Source organism: Hemiscyllium ocellatum, chromosome 32 (genome assembly GCF_020745735.1).
Source record: "Hemiscyllium ocellatum isolate sHemOce1 chromosome 32, sHemOce1.pat.X.cur, whole genome shotgun sequence".
In the NCBI taxonomy this organism is placed as follows: Eukaryota; Metazoa; Chordata; class Chondrichthyes; order Orectolobiformes; family Hemiscylliidae; genus Hemiscyllium; species Hemiscyllium ocellatum.
This window is the reverse complement of record NC_083432.1, coordinates 14,063,354-14,075,460: the sequence shown is the minus strand read 5'-3', so window position 1 is coordinate 14,075,460 and position 12,107 is coordinate 14,063,354. Positions and strand designations below refer to the sequence as shown.

General features: G+C 37.5%; 1 protein-coding gene across 1 annotated transcript in view; it reads left to right on the top strand.

Moving 5' to 3' along the window:
- Nucleotides 1-7,145, top strand: part of LOC132830782 (vesicle-fusing ATPase) — a 277,011-nt gene extending 269,866 nt beyond the window's left edge. Inside the window, exons 20-21 of the mRNA XM_060848627.1 lie at nt 987-1,042; nt 3,970-7,145. Of these exons, the coding sequence (XP_060704610.1) occupies nt 987-1,042; nt 3,970-4,000 (87 nt within the window). The 3' untranslated portion in view covers nt 4,001-7,145. The remainder of the gene's footprint in view (nt 1-986; nt 1,043-3,969) is intronic.
- The last annotated feature ends 4,962 nt before the right edge of the window (nt 7,146-12,107 follow it).

Below are 12,107 nucleotides of genomic sequence, written 5' to 3'. Positions count from 1 at the left end.
GCAGAGAGATCTCTGTGTCCATGTACTTAGATCCCTGAAAGTTGCCACCCAGGTTAATAGGATTGTTAAGAAAGCAAATGGTATTTTAGGTTTTATTGGTAGAGGGATTGCGTTTCGGAGCCATGAGGTCATGCTGCAGCTATACCATTCTCTGGTGTGACCGCACTTGGGGTATTGCGTACAGTTTGGTCACCGCGTTATAGAAAGGATGTAGATGCTTTGGAGAGAGTTCAGAGGAGATTTACTGGGATGTTGCCTGGTATGGAGAGAAGGACTTAAGAGGAAAGGCTAAGAGACTTGAGGCTGTTTTTGTTAGAAGAATGTTGAAAAGTGACTTAATTAAGACATATAAGAACATCAGAGGGTTAGGTAGAGTGGACAGTGAGAGCCTTTTTCCTCAAATAGTGATGGCTAACACGAGGGAATATAGTTTTAAATTGAGGGGTGATAAATATAGGACAGATGTCAAAAGTTGTTTCTTTACTCCGAGTAGTATGGGGGTTGGAATGCCCTGCCTGCAGAGTAGACTTGCCAACTTTAAGGGCATTTAAATGGTCATTGGATAGACATATGGATGATAATGGAATAGTGTAGGATAGATGGGCTTCAGATTGGTTCCACAGGTCGGCGCAACATCAAGGGCCGAAGGGCCTGTACTGCATTGTAATGTTCTATATTCTATGTAAAACAATGTCCTAGCCAACACTGATCTCTGGACTATCATTTGCATCCGATCATCTGGTTATTTATCTAATAGCAGTTTCCAGAACTTATTGGTGGGCAAGTCAACTTTTGTGTCTGCCTATATAACATTAATAATGCCACATCAAACAAACTTAAATGGCTGTGAATTGTTTTGGGATGTAAATAGTGTAATAATAAATATGAAGTCTTTTTTCCTTTCAGAAAATTTGACTGATCTACTCCTTGATTTTAATCCTTATTCACTAAACATTGTATCACATTGATCTTAATTTATCTTTCAGATGGGGCCTGAACACCGTGTGAACAAATTTCTAGCACTGCTAAAAGAAGAAGGAAGGTTGGTTTTGTTATTCCCCACCCCATCTCTCTCATAGCTTCCTTTTGAATCATTATCTTCTACAAAAGAAATTAGAGGGAGAAATATTGAGTGGGTGATGTTTCATCCATTCCGTTCCAATCGGTGATCAAATGCAGTTATGATTTTGTTCATATAACTTTGCGTTTCCCTTCTTTAAATATCACTAAGAATGCATGAGGCGCTACTGATTTTCCATGTAGGGTTAGGTGCAAATACAAAATGATAGAAAATGTACTCAGAGTCTGTGGTAAAACTCTTTAGAAGTCAAAGAGTTCAGACAATATCCTAACGGCAAGAATACGACTCAAAATACTTTGGGATATTTGTAGCCTGTTATCAAGTCACAGCTCTCTAGTTAAGTTGTACAATCCATTACTTGTAAGACTATCATTATGGTTCAAAGTGTAAGCAGTGTTTTAAATTTGTAGAATTAAAATTTCCCCAATTGAAATACAAAGACAGTATATTCATGATAGGGAAACAATGATGTTGTAATGAGGGAACTTAATTGATAAGGTTTGTTGAGTTTGAAACTGTATGATAGGAAATCCTTTCTGAATTTTATTTTACAGGTTATCCTTTTAAAATTCCTTTCTTGGCTTTTGAATGCTTCCAGAACCACCTGATGAAGGAACAACACTCCAAAAGCTCGTGCTTCCAAATAAACCTGTTGAACTATAACTTGGTGTTATGTGATTTTTAATTTTATACACTCCAGTCCAACACCAGCATCTCCAAATATGGAACTTGACTCCACCTTTTCCACCTTCTCGAAGTCCAGAGTTTCATATCTGACCTATTTTAATCCTTTGGTCTCTGACCACCGTTGGTGACAGATGCCTTCATGATGACTATCCAGTACCCAGTTCTCTTACTAAATCCTTCCACCTTGGTACATCTACCTTTGACAACAAAAATATCCTCAGAAGCCTGCCTGTTTAGTCATGGTTTCAGTAAACCTCACTCCTCCAAAAATGGCTTTTTGTGCCTTGTTTCCAATCTCTCCTGTATTCATAATGTTCAGTTACTTAGATGTTCTTATAAGTTGAAATGTTTATAGAATCCCTACAATGTGGAAACAGGCTATTCAACCAAATGATCTGCACTGACCCTCCAAAGATTATGCCACGCAGATCAATCCCACCACACTGTCCCTGCAACCCTGCATTTCCCATGGCTAGCCCACCTAACCTCGACATCCCTGAATACTATGGGGCAATTTCACATGGCCAATCCACCTGACCTGGTCAGCTTTGGACAGTGGGAGGAAGGCCACACAGGCACTCGGAGAATGCCGGTGTTGGACTGGAGTGTACAAAATTAAAAATCACATAACACCAGGTTATAGTTCAACAGGTTTATTTGGAAGCACTAGCTTTCGGAGTGTTGCTCTTTCATCAGGTGATGCTGGAAGCATTCAAAAGCCAAGAAAGAAATTTTAAAAGGATAATCTATAAAATAAAAATCAGAAAGGATTTCCTATCTATCATATCAAACTCCAAACTTTCAGCCGAGGCTGGAATCGTACCCAAGTCCCTGTTATTATGAGGCAGCAGTGCTAACCACTGAGTCACCATGTCACCAAAATGTTGTCCATCTAATACTTCTCCTGAGGGATATTTGGTATTGATGAGTGCACAGTAATGTGGGGTATGCACCATACCCATAATTACAGTTTAAATGCCAAACCAACTCCCCAAAAGCTTGTTAGATGAAGTAACTAGCTAATGTGGCATAGCACTGTAGTTAAGAACTGGTACAATACAAAAAAGGTTCTTCCTTTTTCAGATAATAATCCAATTCCCTCTTGACTGCCTTCATTGAATCTCCCACACCTGAGAAACGCACTGTCACTGTGAGAAAAATGTTTCATCGTTTCTCTGTTGATCACTTTATGCATTAGACTTCTCCCTGTTTTCTCAATCTTTCCACCAATTGAAGTAGTTTAATTCTTATCTGCTCACTTACTAAAATGGCTTTGAGGATTTGGGATTGCAGTTATTCAAATAGATTAACAGAATTGATATTTTTGTCCTTGGAGCAGAGAGGAGATTTGAGAGAGATGCTCAAAAATCTTGAGGGGTTGGTCAGAGTCGAGTCAGAAAAACTGGCTGGAGAATCAATAAGTAGAGGACACTGATTTAAGGTGATTGACAAAAGTTTCAAAAGCACCACATTACAGCAAGTGGTTAGGATTTGGAAATACTGCCTTGATAGCGATACAGAATCACCAATAGTCTTCAAAAATAAATTTGATAAATACTTGAAGGAGAAAAATCGCAAAGATTTGGGAAAGAGAAGTGGACTGGAGCTTTCTATTTGCTGTTTGAAAGAATCAGCATAGGTTCACTGGGCCAAATGTTCGGTTCTGTGGTAGAGCATTCTCAGTTGCATTTGAGGCAGAATCCATGAGCAGATTACTGAAAGCTTGGTCTAAGATATAGGTTTTAAGGAGTGTGTTAAAGGTGAAGTAGGGAGAGAGATTTAGGGAAGACATTCCAGAGCTTATGAGACTAGCAGTTTAAAGTACTGACACCACCTATAAAGTGATGAAAATTGGAGATGTATAAAGTCTGGAATTAGACAAGTATAGAGATGTTTAACAGTACAGGAGTGGAGGAGATTCGCAATATTGAGGGGAAAGGACATGGAGGAATTTGAAAACTGTGCTGAAAACTTTAACAACACGACATTACCAAGTGTGGAAGCAACAGACACAAGGGTGAAGGGTGAACTAGACTTGATAAGAATTGGGATATGGTTAGCAGAATTTTGGTTGGCTCGTCATGGAGGATACAAAGACTGAAGCTGGTTATGAGAGCATTGGAATAATTGAGTTTAGAGTTAACAAATTGCTACATTAATAAAAATTATCTTCAGTACTGATTTCTTTTTGTACTCTGCAGTGATCCTCATCGCCGGAATAATTGGGATTAGAAAGAGAAATCACTCTTTCGATGGGCACTGTGAATTGCAACCAACAAATGAAGCACCAACTTGACAATTTAACTTGGAAAAATGAATCTTCAGTCTGAAACTTAACATTTTGCATGTTCCTTGCAGAGACAATTCTCTTATGTTTTAACTTAAAAAAAAGACATCTGCATTCTTGGTTTTACTAGGGTTTAATGTGAGAAATTTACAAGATTCTTTTCAGGGATGTTTTCATTTGTTAGTATACAGAGCTGTTTCAGTCACCTTCCCTTCTGCTTACCCCCAATCCCCTCAAATAAAATTGAGTATTATATCATAAAATTTCACAGATTAGGAACGGAGTGGCATTGAGATAAAGTCCCAACCAGCATCATTGTTTTGGAACCCTAGAATGTGTTGGTTTGGTCTGTACAAAGAATCCAAAAATAAATTGCTCTATAAGAACTGAAGATAGTGGAAATCTTGCAACAGGGTTTTGCACATATTGTCACACATGTAAATGGGGATTAGTTGCATTTGGGATATGCTATAACTGGGCAAGTCTTGTATCAGCTGTGCAGGGACCACTTGAACTTCATTTGATTGTTACTTTTGAATTTTTTTTAGATGCCGTTTATACTTAATGCAGGTCAGGATTTTTGAGTTTTATGCATTTTAAATACTGATGTTGGAATGGCTTCTTACACTGTGCAAATATTTACTGAACCTCCCATCTGTGTATCTCAAAAGAATCTGAATGCCTACACCATGTTGATTTTTTAAAAAAATCACAATTAAATCTTTCTCTTCGATGAATTCTCTTAATGTACAAAATATACCTAAGTCTGATGTTTGGCATTTTGTGCTCGTTTTTTTAAAATACTTTGTTGAATTGCAGTAAATCATCATTTTCTTCTGTTTCTTTGACTACTGTGTCAAATGCTTTCGAGGCATGGCCCTTATTGCCAGCTGTCATTTTCTGTAATCCTGCTTTTCAGTGGAATCACTAGTTAACAAAAATTGGGTTTGTACAAATCTTAGTCCTGGAAGTAATGCTCATATTTTCTAACCACTTAGTCTTAAAGCTCCTGTGGATAAGAGAGATTTGAAGGAAATTGCAACCGGTACAACCTAAGAAATGTACTGAACAGAGTCTAATTTTATTTTGATTCCCTGTGGTTTGGGGAGCTGATGTGATGTAAAAATGGTTCATTGCTCTTTTTAATGATCATCTGTAATAGTGTTACAACAATGTTCTCCTTGCAGCAGAGAAGCCAAAGAGATTTAATTTATGAAGGGTTTTAAATGACTGAAGGGTTAATAAGAGAATACAGAAATATGAATGGGGTACGAATCTGAAAGATGACATGAGGAAAGCCATATTTCTGCCGTGAGTAGGTAAGATTTGGAAGGCACAACATGATGTGGATACAGATTAATTAGTAGCCAGTAGGACCTGAATAGTTAGTAAACATATTCTTAGTATATTTTAAATGCCTTACTATATGAGATTTTTCAAACTGGATTCTGAAATGGCCAGTGATGCTTGAGAAGGTTCGATATTCTCCAAAACCCCTCAGAAATGACACCAGATAAGCCAGCCCTCAGCCCAACAAGTAAATGTTAGAGTTTCTTCTGCAGCCTAATGCCATAGACCAGATAAGAATATAATTGGAAAGATAAATCGCTAATAGTGGCATGACTTTCTTTGCAAATTAAGTTTTAACTGGAAATAATTATATAGATATAATGTGAATACTGTAGAAATGTGCCACTGCATTTCAGCAATTCTTCTGTGCAACATGAAGAGTCCACTATTTGTTTATTCACATCCAAGAATGGCCACTGTTACACTTGCATGAACTGATGACCATCCAAGGAGCTGTCAGTACCAGGTAGTCAGGGATCCAACAAAGCAATTAAGTATGGTATCTGAAGTGGAAAGAAAACAGTATTCAGAAATAACAGATGAAATGATTCCTATGTTATATATATAGTGTGTATTGTAGCTTTGTTATATGGGAAAAGAAGAGGAGCATAGATCAACTCCTCAGTAATGTTCAGTAGGTTCAGTGTGCCGAATGGATTTCCTCTATTCCGCACTGTCCAATTCCAAAATTCCAGCAACCTTTTAAGTGTATCAAAGGCTACTTGTGAAACCAAGGTTTAAGGAATAAGGGCATTTTAATTTTGTCTGTCTTGCTTAACTAATCATATATTTTTTCTCCATTATGAAACATTATCTGACTAACTTGCTACTGTTAAAATACATGTTGGTCTATTTATCTATCTGTAACTAAACTACTTAGAAGAACATTAACAGGACTGTAGAAATCTTTCTTATCAATGTAGCCTTCCCCTTTCCCTCTTCACATCACCATTGGTTTCCAACATTAATAGCAACCTGATGGAATACTGCTCTGGAGAACGTTCAGACTCCAGTTACTTAAAGACCTTTCTGAGAAAATCAGTTGATGGGTATCTTCTCATTTTATCATTGCTCCATGGCCATATATCTTCATGTACAAGATCTGAGATTTGCAGTTTTCTAAACATCATAGGCAATGTGAGTGAATGTAGTCAAAAATTAAGACTTCAGGAGTACAGTGTGTAGGCAGTTAACAGTGTTAATAGATGCTAGCAAAATGCAAAAATTAGGCAAGCACATTTCTAGAACATTTCTGAAATTCTGTCTTTAATCTGTTGAAATTCTTCTTCCTTTAAATATCAATTTTGGGAAAGTTATGGAAATGTTCAAACCAAAACCTGAAATGCAGATGTCTACTGATAAATGTTTTGACGTCTTGTTTGGGAATGAAACTTACCTCCAGTACTGTATTTATTTCTGTGCTGTTTACAATGTGTAAGTATTCAAGAGAATTAAATGAAATCCAAGCTTTTCTGTGTTGGCTTTCTAATGGGTAGTTGATAGCTGTGATCTATTTGTATGGAATAACGGGTATAATTCCATTATGATCATACCCTGATATTCTTTGTTCATCTGTGCTGGCCCCATCTCCTGAATCATAATGAATACTGTTCTGGTGTGATGTAAATCTTTTTACAGTGAAAGTGTACTCTTTAATGTATTGTATTTAAATGAAGCTTTAATGATGTAGTAATCATGCAGATGGCAGACTTCATTGGGTACCTTTATGATGTGTAATTAAAACCATGAGCAAAACCTATAGAGTGGCTACGTTGAATATACTTTTCATTCATTGCGATTTGAGGATCTTTATCAGGAATTTTTAACAAGTGCGTTCTGCAGGTTATCTGTTTGTCTGTGAAGGTACGTAACAAATGGCCTTGCAAATAATTTCACTACCTGGACAGGGCCAAGCCTGGTTCTTATCTGTTAGCATCAAAGAACCCCTCTTGTGACCTTGCAAATGATTCCAATCTGCCAACTGTGCATGTTTGTGTGTGGCTGATGTTTTAATTTTGGCTCTCTTCTGAACCATAATGGAAATGGCCTTTAGCTGATGAATTTAACCTGAGGAAGAGGCTAAAAACAAGTGATATGTGCAGATTGTAAAGGTATCATTCACTGCTTTGAGTAAGGAGATTCTGTTGTCATCCAACTTGTTTAACAGTTCTTGATTTTCTTTGGTGCCCACTCTCAAAGCAGAACACTGCTCTGATTGACATTAACTTTGAACTCTGTCCTATCAGTGAACCATTACATTTTCTTTACATTGCTGTTGTACGTTCAAGATCATATACTTAGGACAGCGAGGATGCAGAAATCAGGAATGACTGCTACCAGACTAATGTTCCAAGTCGTACTTGGCTTGGTCAAGATTAATTGAAAAAAAAATCAGGTGAGTCCTGTACATTCTGATTTATATCAGCCATCATGATATATATCGGTTTGTGATCACCTTCAGCTGCTTATGTTCTTGTCGTTTGTGGAAGATGCAAAATATTAAGCTACAAGCTGAGATTGAGGTTAAAGTTGTTTTGGGAAGTTCAAAAAGTTTTTTTTAATCGACTGCAAGAGGCTTTTAAGGTGCTCATTAATTTTTATTTTGAATAAACAGTAAATCCCATGTACTGAGATGTAGGAATACTTGGGAAAGTAAAGCAAGAGTTCAACAGAATTTTTTTTTTAAACCGCAGAGGTAAAAATTACGCTAATTAAATAAATCATCAGGACAAACCGTTAAAATGAGCAATACCAAATAGATTCCAAGAGACAATTGGAGATTTCTGAAGAGAATGAATGTGATGGAAAAGTGGTGAGATGGGATGATGCCAAAAGTGTATGATATAATAACGATGTAGATAGCAGATTTGATTGGCGACCTATGTTTGAAGTGTTATTAAATGCATGCAAAACAAGTAGAGTGGTTGCAAAGAGATGATACTGTAAGTTCTGTACAGGTCTCAAAAAGAGGTTATGAGTAGGAAAAGATTTGACAGATAGAATATAAGGTGAGGTTTCCCCCTTTGTCAGGAAGAATAGAAGAGCAGAATGGAGAAACTACAGAATCCTGAGGCAGAGGGGCATGGTTCTTGGTAAATTGGGAAGGCATATGAAATATTACCTTTAATGCAAACTTTGAAAGTAGGATAATTGTCATTCTGCAGCAGGTACAGGATGTTAGATTGCAAGTGGTATACTGTGCGAAGCTTTGATGCCCTTACCTCGGGGATCTCCTTACTCTTTGGAAGTGGCTTAGACAAGACTCACAAGGCTGATTTCTGGGACAAAGGCATTGTCTTATGAGGAAAGGTTGAACTGGTAGGCTTAACCTCACTGGAGTTTAGAGACTGAGAGAGTAGATGATATTGGAATGTAAGATTCTGAATGGACTTGACAGGGTAGCTACTGAGAGAAATTTCCCTTGGGAAATCTAGAACCGAGGGGCACAGTTTGAAAAATGGAGACTCTTGCATTTATTAGGAATTTCTGCTGTTGATTACTTATTTGGAATTTTACAGATGCCAGTGGATAATAGGTCATTTAAACTGTTACACTCACCTTCCCAGCAGTCCTCCGCTCCTCCCTCACACCTCTCAGCAAAATTTAGTACATTCAAGGCTGTGTTGGATAGATTTTTGAGTTGAAAAGGAGTCTCTGGTTGATGGGGTGTCAGGGGTGGAGTGCAGTGGAGGACAACAGCAACATGGAATTATAGCAGTAATTAGATCAGCAATGATCTTGTGAAATCATGGGGCAGGTTCAGTGGGCTGAATGGTCAAATACATCCAATGTTAAACAAGTCCACGTCCACTCTGGCAAACACAGTGTTCATCACTAATGTGCAACCTTGCCAACAAGACTAGTTATTTTTAAATTAATCCACAGTTCGGGAATTTAAGTGTCATGCACATCACCTTCTATTTTAACCACAATTATAGTTTCTCATTAACTTCTTCACCTCTTAAAGGTCACACATGGCCTTTTAATGATTCAGAATTTTGGTTGATCTACTATTACTGCATTTCAAAAATGATTGTACAAATTGATTTTAGGTATTTCAATGTGTATAGTACCACATTTATGTTAGTGTTGTTGCTGTGTGTCTGCTATTGGATCAGCACTGCCATGGATTGTGGAATAAGTGTTGAAGGGAGATTTTACAAAGAGCAAATCAAAATGATTGCTAAAACAAAAGACTGCAGGGCATGCAGGTGCTATTCTGTCCCACTTATGCACTTGATCTGTTGTGTTTGCCAGTGGCAAATAGTTACGAAAATATTTAGTCGTAATGAAATGAAGGTGGAAAACCTTTTTTTTTTTAAAAAGCCCAGCTTTTTTGTAAAACTAGTATTTTAGCACTGTATAAAAGAATCTGTACAAATCCAAATCCTACTTAACATATTCCATTGTGCTTCATTCATTGTAACTATATGACATAGTTTTTATGTAGGAATGTGTGGTCAGAAGATCAGAAGGTAACAAAGGCAATTAAAAATAGCTTTAGAATCCAATAAAACCTTAGTGTTGAAACCAAGTCTGTCTTCAAGAAGAGAATCAAACCAGGATCAAGCACTATTGGAAATGTTTAAAGATCAAACTGGAGCAGAATAAAAGGTGATACTTATGTACTGCTTTCATACCAGGATATGTCACCATGCCTGTTTGTTAATGATTACTTTTGAGATGTTTTTAAATATAACCTAGGTAATGCGGCATCCAATTTGAACAAAAAGGTACAACAACATTAAGATAAATCATCAGTTAATCTATTGGATTTTGGTTGAGGAAAAAATGTTTCCCAAAACACTGAAGTAAACTCCCATGCTTCAAAATGATTCCAGGAGATCAGTTGTATCCAAGTGAACGGACAAATGGGGTCTAGTGGTAATGCCTCATTTTCAAGATGACGTCTCCAAGGGGGCAACATTTTCTCAGTACTGCAGTGAAGTATATTGGATTATATAAACCTTAGAAATAGCAACATGGCACTGTGTTTGATGAGTGACCTGCACTAAACATTTTGTATCGACAAAATTTAAATAATAAACAGCAAACACAGCTTCACTAATCATGTAAAATGTACTTTGACATGCTGGAGCACTAAAATATTACTTTTGAACGGTAAAGGAATTAAGAGTTGTGGTGAGCAGACAGATAAGTGAAGCTGAGTCGACAGAAAGATAATCATGATCTTATTGAATGACGGAGCAGGCTCAAGGGACTAGATGGCCTACTCTTGCTCCTATTTCTTATGTTCTGGTTCATTGTAAGATGATTTTGTACAAGAAGAAATTGTGAATTGCGAGCTAGGTTCTGTGATAAGGCAGTTTACCAAGTATCAGAAGAGGAAGAGAGAAAAATGCACACTAATGTATTCATTTACTTTAAAGAATCATTCAGTAACATTTGAGGGCATGTTCTGGGTATTGATGTAATCTCATGACTTCATGCATTACATGCTTTTTTTATTGTGATTGACAGCCTTAATTTGTATGGTTTATCTGTGCAAGACTAGTGGGAATGCAACATGAACTCCATTTCTCTTCAGTGTTGCTATGGAAATAGTTATATCTCAAGTATGGGGAGGATCTGTGGTGTCAGGTGGCTGGTTATAGACCAAAATATTGTATCTCCAGAGTCATTCTGCAAGTAAATACAACCTTAAACATAATTGGAAATGAAGATCTAAAAGTAGCAATGGGATGAATTGCAAACTGAAGTGAGCTGCACATGAAAACTTCTTTGCCAAAACCGATGTAATCATGTCTAAAGTAGAACTAACTATAAATGAGCATCAGGCAAACTCTACCATGTTTTTGCACAGTCACATGGATAAATCTGAAATATATGACCACCTGTGGACCCAGACAACAGTTGTCAGCCTAAATGCAAATGATGAAAGGCTGAAAAGTTCATCAGTGAGCCAAGAATAAGGGGAATACAGAAACTCTGAAGCAAACAAGTAGTTACATCATGAGTGGTTCATGAGTTTATCAGTTCAATGCTGGATATTAGTGGTTTGTATAATGTTCCTCATCACATTTCATTGAACTCCAATGCGGAGTCAGTCCACAAGCTGTGATCTGCCAAAGGAAAATATACAGTTAGTTCTTCTCCGTATGAATCAGTCTGGCACCCAATTTTGTTGTAATAAATTCTAAAGCCTGGACTGCTGGCCTGCAGGTATTCAATGTTGAATTATTTCAAATTTTGTCTAAAAATGTTGCTCCTGGAAAGTTGCTGTTTTAAAACTGATGCCTACATTCTGAAGGTAAACATTCTGAAACTAACCTAGTACAATGGCTTGTCTGACTATACTTGTTCTAACTTTGAAAAGGCAATTTTTTTTCTATCTTTAATGAGTGAGTTATACTGAACACAACAGGGTTAGTATCTGTGTTTGTGTTCAGTTGGCTAAACTTAGTTTGAGCACATAATTGTCCTCCACATTCTTGAGTTGGTGGGAAGGGGTGGGAAATAATCCAGCATTTCAATTACCAAGCCAGTGGCATGTCCATGTGGTGAAAGTGAGGACTGCAGAAGCTGGAGATCACAGTCAAGAGTGTGGTGCTGGAAAAGCACAGCAGGTCAGGCAACACCCGACGAGCAGGAGAGTCAACATTTTGCCCAAATCATCAACTCTCCTGCTCCTCAGATGCTGCCTGACCTGCTGTGCTTTTCCAGCAGCACATTCCCGCATGT